Raw genomic sequence first — 18,151 nt, 5'->3', positions numbered from 1 at the left:
ATGCTGGCCAAAAGCCAGGATTTAAGGCTCTGATTTGAGCAAAGATAAGAAAGGGCCAGAAGCATAGAAACAGCTCAGGAGACATGCATTGCCTGGAGCCCTCCTTTGAGGACCTTCTCATGCTAGTGAGTATAACTTAGAACACAAAGCATAGGATCTTGCTATGATACAGGCCTACTCCAGACGGATTACAGTCCAGGTAAATAACAGAAGGGACAGAAAAGCATCATTTCCTCTAGTTCACAGTTAGAGAAGATACACTTAGAAATGCTGCAGTAGAAACAAGGACCATATCCAGGACACTTGTTCCTTTCCACTGCCTGAACTCAGAGACCTCCCCAGGTTTAATTTTTCACTCTGGTGCATTACTTTTTCTATGAAGGGTTAGGGAAACCACCTCCTGTCTGGCACCTCTGCTTCCCTCCACTCCAAAATGATGTCCTCTAACAAGGGTATTACTCATAGATGAGTTGGTACTTTGAGTACAGTGTTAATGACTGAAACTATGAATATAAATTAATTCTATTGTGCATTTAGGAGCTTGGAACAAGCCACCCGTACGGAGAGGCCATATATATCGGTAGAAACAAAACCCTGGGCAGAGTTCATCTCAGACTGATTTTCCTATTGATCGAGTGAAATAGAGTTGCCTCCTCCTTAGACGTCTAAAATAAGTCTGCTGAATCATGGTCTTTAAGGGTCTTTAGTAACAAAATACTTCCTTTGTTCATTTAGGCTTCAATCCCTTCCAACATCCTTTGTTACTTAGGGAAGGGCCGGGTCTCTGCAGGGCTCAGTGTTAGCTCAAAATCTCCAAGCAACCTTCAAAACCAAGGGTTACATCTATAGAACAAGTAGCACGGGTGCCGAGGAAAGGTGGAGAAAAGGAAGCAGGGCACTGACAAATCACCTCTTGCATCTGCAATTGGAAAGATTCTCAAAATCAGTTGGAATTTTCATCTCTCTCCCCCCTCACCTTGCAAGTTCCTCTTATGGGGCCATTTGTTCTAAAACAAAGACTGCAAATGACACAGTAGCTGGAACTGCTATGAGTATGCATGGTCAGCGTGCCTTGTCTCTCCTTATTTTCTCCATGCTCAGTTTGCCTGGCAGGCAATTCTCATTTTACATCTCAAGAATCACTTGTCAGCCTATAAACAAGACCTTGTTAGCTGGCTTCCACCTTCTGATCCCTGCAGGAGCTGGTGATCAGCATGGAAAGAACAAACACTTAAACCACCACTTGTGATGAAACGGAGTGCTCTTCCTTTCTGAGCAATACGGGACTGGCAGGGGATTACGGTAATGGCAAGGATACTGCCTGCTACATCAGCAGAGCAGTAAAGTTACTGCTGCTCCTTGACAGCGTGGAGCTGAGCACTGCAACGCGGGAGGGATGCCTTGAGGGATGATGGAGTCAAGCCCCCCCCCCCCCCCAAACATTGGGTGCAACCGTAAGCTATCAAAATGCTAGTGGGGAAACAACAGGAGAAAAGCAATGGATTTCCAGGCACAGAGTCCTGCATGAAGAGAGGAGCTGGCTGTGATGTGCTGTGAATTTCCAGATGCTCAGAGGAGCTGTGCTGCCTTCTAGAGACTAAAGAGGTGAGTGAGGACTGGGGCAGGCACGGGGATCCAGGGCATGCTCTTCCCCATGCTATCTGCCACAGGTTGAGTATTATCTAGTTGGCTTTGAGCATGAATATCTCTGTCAGTGCTTTCTGCTGCATCTCCTTGACTTCCCAGGAAGTTTTGCTTCATGTGCTTAAAAATTAAATGTGATAATTTCTTAATTTTCTAGTCCACTGTCAACTCTGTAATGACCGCAGCTGTAATGGTTGGAAATGCTCCATGCTACAGTCACTTTTCACTGATGTGCTTAGTAAAATCTGTCCTTTTCTTTCTCGGAATAATCCTTCAGCTCGCTCCATCTCGAGGGAAAGAGAATATCAGATCCAATTCCGTTTCACTACAAATTCCCACAGTGCAATACCTTTTCATCTCCCCTCCCCCCTCTGCCCTGCTTGGGAGCTGGGAATTTCAGGGATTCAGTTTTCAATGCCTTCGCCTACAGGAAAGTTCAGGTCTGAGGTTCAGCAATGTGACAGTTGTTGCTGCTCTGTTTGTGTAAAGTGCCATCTGAGGCACTCATCTGAAAGACCCAATATTAGGACATTTCGAGTCTCACCTTATCTCAGATTTAAGACTACACAGGGGTAGTCTTAGTGGTGGTTTTTCACATGTCTGGTCAATATCTGGGATGGGAATATTACATTCACATCTAGACGGGCTTTTCAGCCCACACTTGTGGCTTTCCCTTTGTGTCCCCAGTGTCTCAGTTCCCAGGCTTATCCTCACTTTCCCATCTGATCTACCTTTTCTCCATATTTAGTCAGCTAAGGCTGAGCGTGGCTTCCAGATACTCTGAAACGTGTCACTCAGTAGGAAACTGGCTCCTTGTAACATCTTCTGCTCGGCAGGAATTGCTTTTCCCCATAGATCTCTAAAATGGGCAGTTTAGCGGCAGTAATGAGCAGTTCAGTGGGGAAAGGAGTCACTTAATAAAGAAACTGTTGACTGAATTCTGGACTCCTACATCTGCTGCACAGTTTGTAAGCCCTGAATTGTGTCCCGCAGGTTTCTGTCGCTCCTAGAACTGGTCTCTGCAGGTGAACTGATAATTAGGATTGACTGCTATCCCTAAAGGAGAAGGGGCTGCTGCTGGGAATGTGGTGAGAAAATTCAGCCAATAAAATTGACATTGGTCTCAGCTGTTCTTCAACAATACTGGGCTGAAAAAGGTTGGTTCAGCTAGCTGGAGGCAGGCTGAGGAGGCTCCCTAAAATAGCCTCCCGCTCTATTCTTATATGGGAACCATAGCAGTAAGTGGCTGTTGCTTCTGGGAATCACATTGTTTGTGTCTTTGTCTCCTTCAGGGGGGTGATGATCCGCATCCTTGACACAGCAAACTTCACTCTCCCCTTCAGAGCAAGCCAGAAGCTGACATAACTTTAATTCGCAGCCCAGGACCTCAAGTGACAAGTGCTCTACAGCATAGAGAAGCTTTGATTGATGCTTCACACCCTGAAGATGGGTAGTGGCAGGTATCTCAAACAACACTGCTGAGCAGACACAGCAGCAGAAGCCTCCACCTAGCCAGGTTCCTAAGCTGATTGTAAGGCAGAATTAGGACTAACACAAGGCAATTAAAAGCATCAGTGATTTCCTCTTGAAACTTTGAGAGCCTTTGGAATATTTATGTTACTTCAATAGTGAATCTTCCCAATAAGACAGAAATGATTTTAACCTGCCATTCCAATATTTCTTCTCGCATAATCCTGGAAAGTGGGATAAACAGCCTCAGCTTTGTGTAGCCTCACTTCTGCACCTCAATGAAAAAGCAAAAGGAGTTTAATTTGACTTGGAAATGGTGGCTATTAGCTGTGCTATAACGGTAAAAACTTGGGGAGAAAGGTAGATTTTCTAACATGTTTCTGGATCCTTCTCATCATTCCTGGTGCTGCACTTCTAAGATGTTCTTAAAAACTCTTTTCCCCTGCAAAGCCAAGCAAACGTTGCTCATGGGACCTTCTGAGAACTGATCTCACCACTCTTTCTACCTGAAAAGGGAGTGAAATACAACAGCCTCGTATGAACGTTATCAACCACTCACCATGGCTTTCCTCCCTGGAAACACCTCCGACTGCTCCAACTGCACCCACTCTGTGGGGCCTGTGAACGTTACAAAGGCCATTTTACTAGGTGTTATTCTAGGGGGGCTGATTGTTTTTGGGGTTTTGGGTAATATTCTGGTGATTCTTTCTGTAGCCTGCCATAGACACCTTCACAGTGTTACCCACTATTATATCATTAACCTGGCTATAGCTGACCTCCTCTTGACTTCCACTGTCCTGCCCTTCTCAGCTACTATGGAGATTTTGGGCTACTGGGTCTTTGGGAGGATCTTCTGCAACATCTGGGCAGCTGTTGATGTCCTCTGCTGCACTGCTTCCATTATGAGCCTCTGTATCATCTCGATAGACAGATACATCGGGGTGAGCTACCCACTGAGATACCCAAGTATAGTGACAGAGAAGAGGGGTCTCCTGGCATTACTGTGTGTTTGGGCATTGTCCCTGGTGATATCGATTGGACCTCTTTTTGGCTGGAAGGAACCAGCACCAGAAGATGAGACCATCTGTCAAATCACTGAGGAGCCTGGCTACGTGTTGTTCTCTGCTCTAGGCTCCTTCTACCTCCCCCTGACTATTATCTTGGTGATGTATTGCCGAGTGTATGTAGTGGCCAAAAGGGAAAACAAAGGTCTCACTTCTGGTCTGAAGACAGAGAGATCTCGTTCTGAAGAAGTCACCCTACGGATCCATCGCAAAAATGCTCCTGAAGCAAGCGGATCGGCATCCAACCCCAAGAGCAAGCATCACTTCTCAGTGCGTCTCCTCAAGTTCTCCAGGGAAAAGAAAGCTGCCAAGACCCTGGGAATAGTGGTGGGATGCTTCGTGCTCTGCTGGCTTCCATTTTTTGTAGTAATGCCTCTTGGTAAGTAAAGCAAAACCCTCTGCCTTTTTCAGCACCTTCCGTGGAGGGAGGGCTGTGTTTGTGCCTGTGTACAATAATACTGATTGGAAAAGCTCTGAGGGAATCATTTGCTATTGCAAAGCTGTCAGAATCAGACCATGCACCTTCACAAAGCAGTGAGCATACAAAATGAAAGCCTCAAAAGAAACAAAACTTCTCTGGTGAGGAGAAGCCCAGAATTCCAAAAATAATGGGAAGGATTTAGTACTCTTTTTCCATACAGAAAACACTCTTTCAGAACTCCAACTTGATTCTAACCAGCTTTGTTATAGGAACAATATCTTTAGATATGTGTGTGTTTATACCTAAGTTTGCAACCAGTTCTTCAGGTGATATGAATACATAAAAGGTCAAGATATAAATGCATTCAGGGTCAAAGTAGCTTGGACCCAGACCTCTTGGAGTGCTCAGCACCTAATAATTCCCACTGTAAGGAAAAAAATGAGTTTCCTACCAGGAAATCCACACTGTGAGATACCCTATTCCAAATGAATATACCCAAACACTGTCTTCAACCATCACGCTGAGCATGAATATTTATGCAGCAGTTGTAATTCTAAAGGGGAAGGAAGTCGGGGATTTGTTCTGCTTTGCTGAAATACAGAGAAGTAATTAGGATTTTAATTAAACCTGGCTCAGTCACCTTTAACGCCATTTCAGGATTTAAAAGCAGAATCCTAATTCCCCACCTACAGCTGAGTGTGATGTCTGTGGCACATCCCACCATGGTTTGCTCTGCAACAGCTCTGCTAAATATTAGGCTTGGAAACATGGAACCTTAAATCTGTGACTTGCTCAGTTTTCTTATGGAAAGGGTTTATGCTGCACAGGAAAAATGAAGTAAGACTGTGTGGAAGTTTTAGCTAGTACAGAATACTGTGTACAATTAAGACAAAGGAAAACCAGCCTTACCTAAACATGAAAAGAAAGATCTGGGGATTTTCTTGTCCTTTCAGCTTATAAAAAGCTGTTCTTTATCAATTAACCTCTACTGGATTGACCAGGATTACCAGGTTGCTCCACAAAACCCTGTTGCTAATACTGCCATGTGAAAACCCCCAAAATACAGAATCTTCTCTGTTGGTCAATACTGGGAAGTGCTGGAGGATGAGAGGTAGATGTTTTGTAAGAGGGAGCTCTGAAAGGCCTGGCTCATGCTGTCCAGGATGTCAGCGTGTTGGAATGCTGGTTGCCAAGATGTCTGAAACATACCCAAAAAGGGTTCGTGAGGACGCATTTAACACACTTCTTTTCATCTGCAAACGTGGTTGCCCACACAGAGCTGTTGTTATTGGATTTGCTTTGGGATTCACAAATTTTCTGGACTCAAGAGTGGTTTTGCATCTTTCTTTGATCCCTTCTAAGGAAGCTTTCTTGAGGTTAGCTCCCCTATCTTTGTGGGGTTATCGGGTTCTTTTTAAAGCATCGATATAGTTTTTCAAAACCTATTTTTACTGCTTTTGTTTAAACTTTTAAGCAGCCAATTGCCACAAAAGAACACCTCTTTAGAAAGAACCAAGAGAACACACCTTGAGGCAGGCTGTCCCATCCAGAGCCACAGACTCACCCAAGGATGATTGCATATGGCACTGTGGGCAGCAAGCACTTTGTTGCGCAGAAGACCAGCTCTGCAGCTTCACAGCCATGGGGCAGACCTATAAATGGTCCCATCAGCCAGGCCACTCTCAATGAAGCTTGCCCATGAGACAAACATTCTCAAACCATGCTACACAAACCACTTCATACACTGCCAGGTGCTTATCACTCTATACAGCAAAAGCTCCCAAAACATAGGTTTATGTTACTGTGATCCACAACATCTTCAAGATCCTCACATCTATTAGTATCAGCTCTACCCAACAAGAACCACATTACGACAAGAGAACACCAGGCTTGTTAAAGCATATAATAAAAGGGGATAGAAACTTCTGAGGAGTAGGTATGGGAAGAGCAAGAGTGATAGAAGGATATCAAGAGGGGAATAAAGGCATGATATCCTTATTTCCAACAGCATCTGCCAATAACTTGAGAAAAAATTTGAATATCCCTACCCCAAGACAATATCTTAATTAAAATCGGTGTGTGAAGGTGCCAGTTGCAATCTGTGTAAGTAAGGCCTTTCTTACTTTCTTGGATGGAGCCTCATTCCAGGCAGAGGGTCTGTGCAAAGGCTTTCAGTCAGTCCAACAGTCCAATACACCTTCTTGTCACTTTGCTTTGATGTTTGTGGAGTAAGCCAGGCAATGACAATCCTGTTGCATGAAAATAAGTGAGGTTAAGATTTGTTTTTTCTCTGCATGCTGGAGCATAAACCCACCCTTTACAAACCTTCTGTAACATAACAGTGTCAAGACAGCTGATTTCCCCCCAAAGAAGTCACTTTTTCATTTCAGAATGCACTTTCTCTCCCTCTTCAGAGATAAGCAGGAGATCTGCTCCTAGGATCTTAACAAACCCTCAGAATCAATTGGGATCTTAACAAACCCTCAGGAGCAAGCTCAGAACTTTGTTGTCCACTTCCTGTGAGGAGCTATCTTAAATCTGTCTGGCTGTAAATGTTGTTCCCTCAGCATAGTCATGGCTGGGATGTCCAGATACTCAGGGAAACAAGGATCTGAATCCCTTGTCTTTCTGTTGCTCATCTGATACTAATATAATAAAATCAAATGAATAAAAGCTGTGACAACCTCAGCTTTCATATCAGACAAGGCCAAACTCCAGCCATGGAGGAAATGCTTAGAGCTAATGTGTAGATTCCCCATGTTAGTATTTCAGAGGGGAAAAAGAAATAAGGTGGGGGGGGCAATACACCAAACCCAGACTAAAGCCCCAGCTCATTCCATAGAGCACAAGTCAGGGAGAAGAAGGATGTTTACACTCGAGTCTTGGAGCACAAGTGTGTGTGTTAAGCCATTGAATGAGGAGAAAATAAAGCATGAAGATAAACAGCCAAGATATTCCCTTTTTTTTGCTAATCACAAGGGGCCTTTTTCACAAACACAGACTGGAAAGGCTTTGTTGGTCTAGGCTGATAACTCAGCTACACTGAAGCCAATGGCAAAGATCCCACTGACATCCCTGTGCCCAACATTTCTCCACCATTACCAAGTCCTGAAACGTTATGTCCCACTGACTCATAACACAGCAGAGCAACGGAAGGAATTGGTGACATTTATAGCCATTTTACACTGAAAACAAGAGAGAGAAAGTGGAGTCGGTTGTGCTGTGCTTCATGATTCACTTCTGTGGCTGTCCTGCATGCACCACCTGTCAGAGGTTTGTCCTCGTCTTCAGAATATTCCTGCTTTGTGTAGCCACCACTTTCAAATCCCTGGAGTAAATGAACCAAGAATGTCATTTTTCATTCTCAAATGTCATGGCACCGTTTAGGATTCGTGAGTGACTGAAAGGAGAGGAGGGATCCTCCAACCCAACCCAGCAAAGGTCAGGATTTGTCTTTAATTGGAGACAGAAGGGAGAGAGACTCAGTTTTTGCTGAAGATAATTCCTGTATTGCTAACCCCAAGGATCCCAAAATCACGACAACCACACACTGACAAAGTGGTGAGACAGGCTGAGGCAGACTCATCTTTTTGTTCTCTGAACTTGTTGGATTCTTGGTCTACTTTTTCAAGGAAAGCTCAGATTTTGCTATAAGTGCATGACTGTAAGAGTGAGGGCTTCGGGATGAATATTGACTATCTTAAAAACGTGAGCAATGAGAGATCCAGAATCATCCCATGCAGTAACAGCATGGGAGCTGGAATTTCAATGACAACGGAGCTGATTTGTAAAGCAACGTGATTACTTGGTTTTAAATGGGTAACAAAACCTCAGTTTACCTTCCCAGGGGTTTTTATCAGCTTTCTAAATCTGCAGCTGCACTCAGTGAATCTCGAAATAGTTGCTTGCTGAGATCTTTGCTCTTTGCCAGAAATATCATCCCTTGTCAGTGGTACAATGTGAAAGAGCATAAATTAGGGCTGGGATTAGGAGCACCATTCCCAGACCGACCCATTCCTGTTGCTTGCCCTTTCCACCTCCCACCTGTGTCCAAACACCCGCACCCTCCTGATGCCCCAGAGGTCTGAATTCAGGCCCTTGTGAACTAAACCAAACTCCCTCCTCCTTCTACCTCCATTTATTATGGATCAGGAATGTCCATCACAAAGTCACTCTCATTTTTCCCCTGAATATTCCCCCCACAGTATTCCAGGCCCTGGGACAGGAACATTTGTAAGTGTTCAAGCCTTGCCAGATGCAGGCTTTTATCCTTACTCACATCTATGAACCGCTGTTCTGCATTTGCTGCCTTGATTTGATTGTACAAAACCCTGAGGCTTTTCCTACTGTTCCAGGGTTCTTTGATCCCATTTCTTGTTCCCACAGAAAATACTTTCCATAAGGGAGCAGCAGGGTGAGACGTGCTGGGAGACCATATACGTACAGAGAGCAGCTGTTGAATGTCTGAACCAATACATATATATTTATAAGAATATATATAAATATAGTTTCCAGAGGGTGGTTTCTGGTTTGACCCAAAATGCAGCGTAGAATGCCAGTCTTATGGAACAAAGTTCAGTGCTAACACTGAGCTTGGGAACACAAAATGTAACACATTCATCAATGTTGGTAGAGCAGACTGCCTCCTGAGAGCCAGGGTGCTCCAGTACAGTGTTAACCTCTGTGGGGACATCAGTGCTACTTCTGCGCTTCATTCTCTGGGTCTTTGAGGCAATTACTCTGGAATAGCTGCTGCTCTGTACCTTGACCCCAGTAAGAAGATCCCAGGACCTGTGTTTTAAGCTTTGCCTCCCTCTAAACCAGACCACTGCTTCCAGTCTGATGGGAGTACAAAGGTGTATTTCCTCTATGTCAGAGCCAAGGGATGCTAGGATTTTTGTGTCACTTCTGTGCAAGGTTTCAAATCAGCACTTCTCATTCCAGTGACACTTTAAGCCCTGATAACTAAACAAAAGGCACTGCTGTTCTCTCCCGAGTGGAGTCTCCAGCTGTTGACTTCTAGATATTGCAGGCAACTGCTCATTGCAAGCTCTGAATTCACAGGCGTGACTGCTTTCCAGGTTATTGCTGGCCTCTCAGCACATACGGATGCAGTCCTGATCTCACTCATGCACCATACGCCCCTGCCTGCCTTCTCCTGTGCTCTGACTCAATCACCACATTTGGGCCATACGACATCAAAAGGGGAAACACAGTAGCAAACCTAAACAGAGCTGCAAGAGATGGATTCTAACACCACTATGGGTCACAAAAACGTATTGGATCTGATTCCCGTGGTGCTGACAGAGATGATACAGATTAAACAACACAAGTTTCTGTTGTCTGGCAGCTTCTAAATCCCTCCTTGCTGTCCCTCAGTTAAACAACACGACATCAGTACTGGGTTTTATACAACCTATAATCAAGCAGCTCTGTAACTTCTGTCAAATGACAAAGTCAAATTACATCTTTGTGACTGAATTGGCATTTACTCAGCAGGAGGTAGATGGAGAACTCGCATCTGAAGAAACTCTGAGTTAACAAACAGGAAAACAAATGCTGAGGGATGGCAATGCAGTCCTGACATTTTCAGGGGTGAGTGATGAAATACTTAATAGCAAAAGGTCTCAGGAGGTTAACAGTATATTTTGGTTTACTTAATTTTCATATAACGAGCAACTGAATTGAGCTACTGACACTGGAGAGTCCTCAACCTTTTGAAAACCAAGCAGGGATTCAAGCATCATTTAGACAATCTACAATTCAAAGGCATTCAAAGATCAGTTGAAGTTTTCTTTACTGTTCCTCCAGCACAGACTGCAGCGAGCCAAGGTAAGATGAAGCCTCTAAACTGTAATCAGTTTTGCCACTATTTACCAGCTTAATCCTGACAGTGTGCTGGGGAAGGCATTAAGGCCTGCGAACAGCTTAAAGAATAAGTTGCTTTACACAGGGAACAGTCTTATACCATATACCTCAAAGAAGAGAGAGTTCACCACACTGCTTCATTGTTGAATCTCATGGTTAACTATGGGCATTGCTTAAAAACAACCCAAAATCCTATATTTTGTTTCTACTTTGAACAAATCAGACTTGAGTTCGCCTGGTGCAAAGTTTCAGCACACTCAACAAAACACTTTGTCACCAGGCTTAGCAGCCCTGTTAGAAAACAACTCCCACTTGCTACCAGACACATCAACCACTGGTATTAATCATGACAGCAACATCACTGCATACTGAAAGCCTAGAAGAAAAGAATACATTCTTAGTATTCCGTGGGGAGGAACATGATTCAGCAAGGACTCAGAGAACATGCAGGTTTTTTACCCCCTACACAGTATTTCAGTAGCTCAAGGTTTAGACACGCTGATCATGACTTACGCGGCTCTGGAAGCTGAATAACCTGTTGGCCTAAGTAAGAAGAAGGTCCAAATTATTTCTGCTTTGATTTCTAGCTCTGTTACATGTTGCTTCCATTGACTGTCAGTTCCAGCCTCAGCCCTCCCAGGATGCTACTGGCAGTATTTCTTTCTATTGACATTTGTACTGTTTCATTCATCGGATAACACACAGGTATAATGAAGCCTGCAGACAGAGCTTTAGCTGATGTTGTGAAACATCACAACCAAATGCAAAGCAAAGCAAAACTACTGTCCTAAAGCCCAGGGTACCCACCACTGAAAGAAAGTGTTAAAGACAGCGTGTGGTGGGGCCTACAGATAGCAATGTTTGTATGCTGCTAAAGCTACTTGGTTTTATGCTGCTAAAGCTACTTGGTTTTATGCTGTTAAACCTACTTGCTTTTCTTCTCACTGTGTGTTGTTCCAAGGCAACAGCTCTCGACTCTGATGAACCAAAAAAGGTTACATCAATAAATTAGCATGCAGATCCCCACCCCAAAAAGAGAGCAAGAGACAGACTCTGACACTGGCTATTTTCTATTTATAACAGGTGTTGGCAAGGCACTAGCATTCCATTGAGTGAGACACGAGTTGCAGCAAACAGGAATTGTTATTGTTTACCCATTTTTACACTCAGCCTCACACAGCTGATTCCCTAAACTGAGATTTGTTCCACCTTTTGTCTTAGCACAGAATGGGAAAGCGGTGGATACGCTGCGATTAAATGAGGAAGTAAAGAAAAAAAGGGGCAGGATTTGGGTATTTAGAAGTCTTTTGCTGTTTTTCATCTGCCAATGACTTCAGCCAGAAAGTTCTTTGAGAAGGTTGTTGAGTTGTTTTTCACTACAGGAAAGCAGCATTTATTTGCTGTGAAAAACAATCTAGCTTGCGGCTAAGCCTGCTCACCCGTGCTTAACTGCAAAACAGTGCTTTCTTCAGCACAACAGTTTGGGTCTTAAGAACTGGTTGATATTGAAACTAATAGTGAAACGGCTCTACTTAGCTACTCAAAGCAACACAGGAGCAATCACAGGGGGAATGAGACTCATGCTTGATGCCCAGGTTGTAACTGGCATTGGAATAGGAGCTTCCGAGACAAAACCTGTGGCATGTTGTGCTCTGCCTTGGGGTATTCTGACCCAGTCTCACTTCTCTGCTGCTCCACCACATACCTGGGTCTACAGGGACCTCTGTTCCACCATACACAAGATGGCCTAGGCATTAGGGGACCTCTTCCAAGCCAGAGATAACTGAAGTACCTCTGACCCCACCACATCTCCTATTTCTTCCCTGACAGCAGCATATCCTCTGTGCCCACCAGCCCCACTCACAGAGCTATGGTAAGCAGACATTGCTTCACATTTCACAGGGAGACCGAGCTCAGTGAAATGAGCGAGTCATAAATCACGCTGCACTATTTGCGTCTCTGGTGCAGGCAATATTTTGATACATTCTCACACAAGCAAAACCAGCCTGGGAATTCCTCATTGGCTTTTACCACTTGACAGCATTTGCTGCACTTGCTGGAGCTTTGGTTGATAAAGATGGGAAGAGAAAGATTCAAACCGAAGTTCAGCCGCTCTCAGAATTCAATTAGAGCACCCTCTGATTGCATTATCAGCTTTTCCTCAGCCAGGGGAGGTCCAACAAGCAGATCAATCTCTGAAAAGTTTAGGAGCTGCTTAGAGCTGTAGTTACACTGCAGAGGGTGATAAACGTATCGATGCCCAAAGCTTCCACAGCATTTCTTGCAACATGCACACGCTTACGTTTTCCAGGGGAAAGCAGGAAGACAAGCATTTGTCAGTGCTAAAAGTCCTGCTTATTATAAACTTGACTATAAATGCAAACCAAGCCGATTGTATTTCCTGAGAAATTGTTTTCCTTCCTGTGCCCACACTAATCCTGACATTGGGATGACCAAAACACTTCTTTTTTCCCCCCTTTCTTTTAAAGGAGGCAAGAAACAGCCTTTCCCCTTGACAACATATGGCAAATATTCTTCTCCTTCTCTGGTTCTAGATTAATTTTGCAAAACTGGTCGTAGAAGTGCTGTGATCACTTAGTCTCTGAAATGGTGTGATTTTCTTGCCATTTGCAACCCCTTTTGATGACCTCCTAGATATGACTGTTATTTGGCTAGCTAATCTTGAATTACAGAGTCCCAGAGGAAGCAATTCTCCTCTGTGAGTTGTTATCAGTCCTCTCGCCTGCCTCTCTGGCTGTAACTGGGAGTACAGTGCCTGTATAATAAATGAGATGAATTGATTTCTGACAGAACATCCATGTGGTTGTATGACACTATATTCTGAAAGACTTATTCCTGCAGGAATTGGGCTTTGAGTCATAAATCTTCCAAGCCAGAAGAGCTCCTTATTTATTTTTTCCCAGTGTTTCTTTGGTTACCTGCAGTTTCTCACTGCCTCTGCCTTAACACTCTGTGTATTTTCCATTTTAGGTTCTTTCTTTCCTGCAATCAAACCCCCGGACACACTTTTTAAAATAACATTTTGGCTTGGCTATTTAAACAGCTGCATCAACCCCATCATCTATCCCTGCTCCAGTCAGGAGTTTAAGAAAGCCTTCCAAAACGTCCTGAGAGCGCAGTGCCTCCAGAGGAAGCAAGCAACAAAGAAGCAGTCCCCAAGCTTCAACCTCAACCCTGCCACTGGCCAAAGCACAGAAAGTGGCAAAGGTGTGGTCCGGATCCCTGTTGGCTCAGGAGAAACCTTCTATAAGATTTCCAAGGCGGATGGGGTCTGTGAATGGAAGATCTTCTCGGCTGTGCAAAGCATGCCTGCCAAAAATGCAGTTTCTAAAGACTGTACTGTTGCCAAAGTGAAAAGTAAAGGTTTCCTCCAGGAATGCTGCTGTGCGGGCGCTTCAAGGAACCTTGTCCATGAAAACTGCAAAGTGCCAACCATTAAAATACACACCATGTCCCTCAGTGAAAACGGGGAGGATGTCTAAAGGACTGAACACACCCAGCAGCACAGGCTGCCAACTTGTGTTTCTGCTAATGGGATGTTGCTCTTTTTACTGGGAAGTAGAAGTCAATGCTACGATTGCAAGGATACAGGGGAAACAAATAACATATTGTAAGCCAGGACCAAATCTTTCGAGGAGTGATGTCTTTGAGTGCTGGTAGCCTGAACGAAGCCTCTTAAAGATAGTGAATAGCTTCAGTGGACGGTGAGCACCCCTCAGTCTTCCGAGAGACTGGCCCCTGCAAGTCACTTGCCAGGCATTTAAAGGCTTTATTTTTCACTGTATTCCCCTGTTTCAAAGTTCCTATTGCTATGATTTAAGTGCAGTGGGGGAGAAAGAGCAAACTACAAAGAGCCCTTGCAGATACTTTCAGACAGCTCCAAGTTTAGAGTCATTTTGTGATTCTGCACGCACACCCCTAAGCTAAACCTCAATTCACCAGCTGGCATAGCTGAGGTTGGGTGTTAAGCTCAGGTCCTGGGACAGTGTTTACAGATCTCTGCTTACTTAAGATCTCTGTTACTACAGATCTCTTAATGTAATGCTTACATTAAGGGACTGTGGACAACAATGTTTTCCTACCATGTCTTGCTTCTTAGCAAGGCTGTTGGTGATGTCCCGCATGCCTTGCTGAAGACAACAGGCAGCTCTTTGGATTTGCATCTTCAGCTGGGTGGCCTCTTAGGTCCTTATTCCTGGGCTGCACCAGGTGAGGAATTGGTCTTCTCTAATGCCCATGAGGCTGCTTGTCCTCAACCTGTCTGGAAAAAACAGTCACTTCAGCTTACTGGGCATAGCAAAACCACTCTTGGCTCTTGCCCTGCTTGGAGTGGCTCTGAGTTTCCCTTTGTGCTGTGGGTTTTGGTAAACTCCATTGCCAAGGGAAACTTGACCCAAGTGGATGCACTCCACCTCCCCTCAAAGCCCAAGCAGAACTTTGCTTTTTTGTGCAACCAACTTCCCAAGTCTCCAAACAAACTGAAATGGAAACTTGCATGCATCCCAGGTTTGTTTGGAAGGTCTCTGTGCTCAGATGCAGGTCTAATAACATTCAAAACTAGGGAAGCATCATCAAATAAGGCTCAAAGAGGTCACTTTGACTCATCCATTTGTTTTCCTTGTTCTGAGTCCAGCAGGGACTCAATAATTCCTTGCTCAGGTGCTTGCTAGTCAGATCAGTGCCACAGTCACTGGAAAAGCTGCAGGCATTTTGCTGTCTCCCTGCCCAGTGTTATTCTACATTCCTTTTCTGATTCCTTCAATACCAAGTGCTCTAAGCTTTCTATGAGATCCTGGGCACCCTGGAGTCAGGAACTTTACCCTCCTTCTGAGCAGTGGGAGTTAAGCAAGTTAAATGTCTTAATGATGTACATCCCCATGAGAAAGGGCCATCCTTTGGGAATTTGGGAGGAAAGCATTTGGAAGCATGTTATATTTTAATACAGCTAACCCAAATAAATAAATAAATGAGCTGTGCAGCATCTGGAAGAAATAGTGGGAGGAATTCTCTGTACAATATTAGAAATAAGCAGCTCTTGACATAACTCCTCCTGAGCCTGCCAAGTAAGAATGCAGCTTCTTGAAACAACACATAAGCCTTTACTCATGTCTCAGTGTCAGCTCCTGTGCTGAGTACCTGCTGGCTTGCAAAGGGAAATGGCTTGAGATAAGGTTAGCTTTTACAGGGTAGGGCCTTGAAAGGACACCTTGATTATTGCTGAGAAATCACTGTTTATTCATCTCTCATTCAGCATTAAGTCCCCGATGTCAAGAGAATTTCAGTCTTCTGTGTCTGTTATTTCTGCATGAATGAGGTTTCTCTCCTCCTGCAAGCCGTGTCTGCAGCTGGAACATTATCAGAAAATTGTCAAAAGTAAAATCTGATCCTTGGAGCTCTTGCAATACTGCTGCCTTGCACACTCCTGCAAGCAGAAAGCAACCTCAGAGGGTAAATGCACTTCGCATCTATACATGGCCAGGATGCTAATCAAGCAGTGCCACTGTAAATACAGGTGGAGCTCAAAGTGGAAGAGGAAAGCAGATGGACCTAAGTCTGTGTTTTGTGAGGCAGAACAAGCCACCTCATTTCCCCCTGTTCACAATGCATTAACATTATTATGTAATATCAGTACACCTGGAATCCAAAGTGCCCATTTCCAGACCCTGCTACCTTGTAGGGTGCAAAGTAAAACCTGTAAAAGTAAGAATCATGTCTTTGGGCATATTTTGGCAGTATGGAATCAGACAACACCAGCTTGATGGATCTATACAAGAAAACAAGAAAGGTGTAAAAGACCTGCTAAATCAGCATCTTTTTTCTCCTGTAATAACTAAGAACACTTCAGCTGAAGAAAATAGTTCTTCATTCTGCCTCACGAATGCTGCATAGGAAAGCTACAGAATGTCCCAGACAGGTTAAAATTAGAGAAGAATACAAATCAAATCCCTGGAACCAAAACCTTATTTACTTCCAAAAGCATGCACTCATGGACAGCAAACCTATAGCCTCATCCTATTTTCAGTTTAAATAAGAAACCCACCCCACTCTTAAAGCTCTTCTCAGATTTTCTTTTCAGTAAAGTCTAGAATTTGAAACAAAAAGTGTTGAAACACTATGAAAAAAATCTTCTCATGGTACTTCCAGCCAAGACCAGCAGCAGAAAAGCTGGAAATCTCATAAGAAAGTCACATGAGACTGGTGGCCGAGGTTTTCAGTCTCCTGAGGTTCAAATACGTGGGACATTTGTTGCAACAAAACCTGAACTCTGGAACCTTTGGAAAAACACCCGTTAAATTGAGCAAGACCAGCAAGATTGAAGATCTTCACTGCACACGCTTGGGGCCCAGCCCTAGCTATACACTTACTTTATAACTTGAACCAACAGGGTCATTTGTGCCATCTCTCCTTTGGGGCTGGGAGATTTACAAAGGGTCTCTTCAGTCATTTTAAACCTGTTGATGTTTCATGGTGTCAGGTAAGGGGTTGTTGTGAAGCTGTGCATAGGCTGGCACAAATGTGTTAGTTGTCCAATTCCCAATAAATCCTGATGTAGCAATATAATCTGAATCTGAAAGATGAAGAGAGAAGTAAGTCAGCATGCTGGTGGCAATGTCTGGTTAGGCATGATAGTCACTTTTGGAGCACAGTACTCCTGCCTCTGAGAGACAAAGGGTAGAATAATGAAGTCTTGATGTCATCTTCATCCTTTCTGTCACCAAACAGATGCTAAAAGACCTCTCCCTGCGCAGTGACTCTAAAAAGCCCCCAGAGCTCAGCATCAGGCAAGGCTGGTCCCAGCCACACCGCTGCTTCTGTCACCTTTGCCAGCAAAAACAAACACAATTTGTTTGGCTCACTCAGAGAATTTCTGCATGAAAACCGCCCTGTTCCCTTACTGCAAGCAGGGTCATAGGCACTTGTCAGTCTTTGGTTCCAAAAATGTTGTATTTTCCTTCTGTCTGCTGCAGCATTTCGCCTGCATGTTGTACCAGTTTGGCTGCCAGTGGTTTTTAAAGGGGTTTCTTGGAATGGGCACTGCATTTTCTGAACATGGTATTCTGATGTCAGGGAAAATGTGCTGGTTTTAAAGGCCCGCTGCTTATTGTGCAACATGTTTGAACAGTCATGCTGGTCGTCTTCTTGAACAAAATTGAATGTATATGAAATACTGCTGGTGAACAAATAAATTATTGGGGGAAATGTGCACTTTGTGACATGTGGGCTGCAAGTCTGTTTGCAACTTTAGTTGGGTTTTCTTCCCCACAAGTATTTACACAAGTTTGACTTCTCCCTTTCAACAATGATTTAGAGGTTCAGGTAGAGATTTCTTCAGGTAGAGATACCAATACTGCTGATACTCACTGGACTTCAGTGGGAGTACAAGGATAACCACAGAATCATGGAATGGTCCGGGTTGGAAAGGACCTTAAGGTCATCCAGTTCCAACCCCCTGCCACAGGCAGGGACACCTCACGTTAGACCATGTCACCCTAGGCTCTGTCCAGCCTGGCCTTGAACACTGCAAGGGATGGAGAATAAAGGAATCAAATTTGTACTTCTGCTCAAAAACCCTTAAAGCTCTTAACAATTTCTAAAAGGAGGTTGAAAAATCCATTTGGGATCCAGATCATGCCCATGTTTATTCCATTTGCCTACAGTAAAA

At 44.1% G+C, this 18,151-nt stretch overlaps 1 protein-coding gene across 1 annotated transcript; it reads left to right on the top strand.

Annotated features, from left to right (window-relative positions):
• Positions 1-1,356: 1,356 nt before the first annotated feature.
• On the top strand, positions 1,357-17,679 carry ADRA1A (adrenoceptor alpha 1A). The gene is made up of 4 exons (XM_061472494.1): positions 1,357-1,605; positions 2,937-4,557; positions 13,459-14,506; positions 14,544-17,679. Exons 2-3 carry the CDS (start codon positions 3,675-3,677, stop codon positions 13,968-13,970), a joined length of 1,395 nt encoding a protein of 464 aa, XP_061328478.1. The 5' UTR covers positions 1,357-1,605; positions 2,937-3,674; the 3' UTR covers positions 13,971-14,506; positions 14,544-17,679.
• The last annotated feature ends 472 nt before the right edge of the window (positions 17,680-18,151 follow it).

This window comes from Pezoporus flaviventris, unplaced genomic scaffold (assembly GCF_033815535.1).
Source record: "Pezoporus flaviventris isolate CSIRO_AGI_PZ_B2104156 unplaced genomic scaffold, CSIRO_AGI_Pfla_v1 ptg000071l, whole genome shotgun sequence".
NCBI classification, from domain to species: Eukaryota; Metazoa; Chordata; class Aves; order Psittaciformes; family Psittacidae; genus Pezoporus; species Pezoporus flaviventris.
This window is presented reverse-complemented; position numbering and strand designations above follow the sequence as displayed.

Coding starts and splice junctions, on each gene's coding strand:
- ADRA1A (XM_061472494.1), top strand. CDS start 3,675: ATGGCTTTCCTCCCTGGAAACACCTCCGACTGCTCCAACTGCACCCAC. Junction 4,558..13,458: donor TTTTGTAGTAATGCCTCTTG/GTAAGTAAAGCA, acceptor TTTCCATTTTAG/GTTCTTTCTTTCCTGCAATC.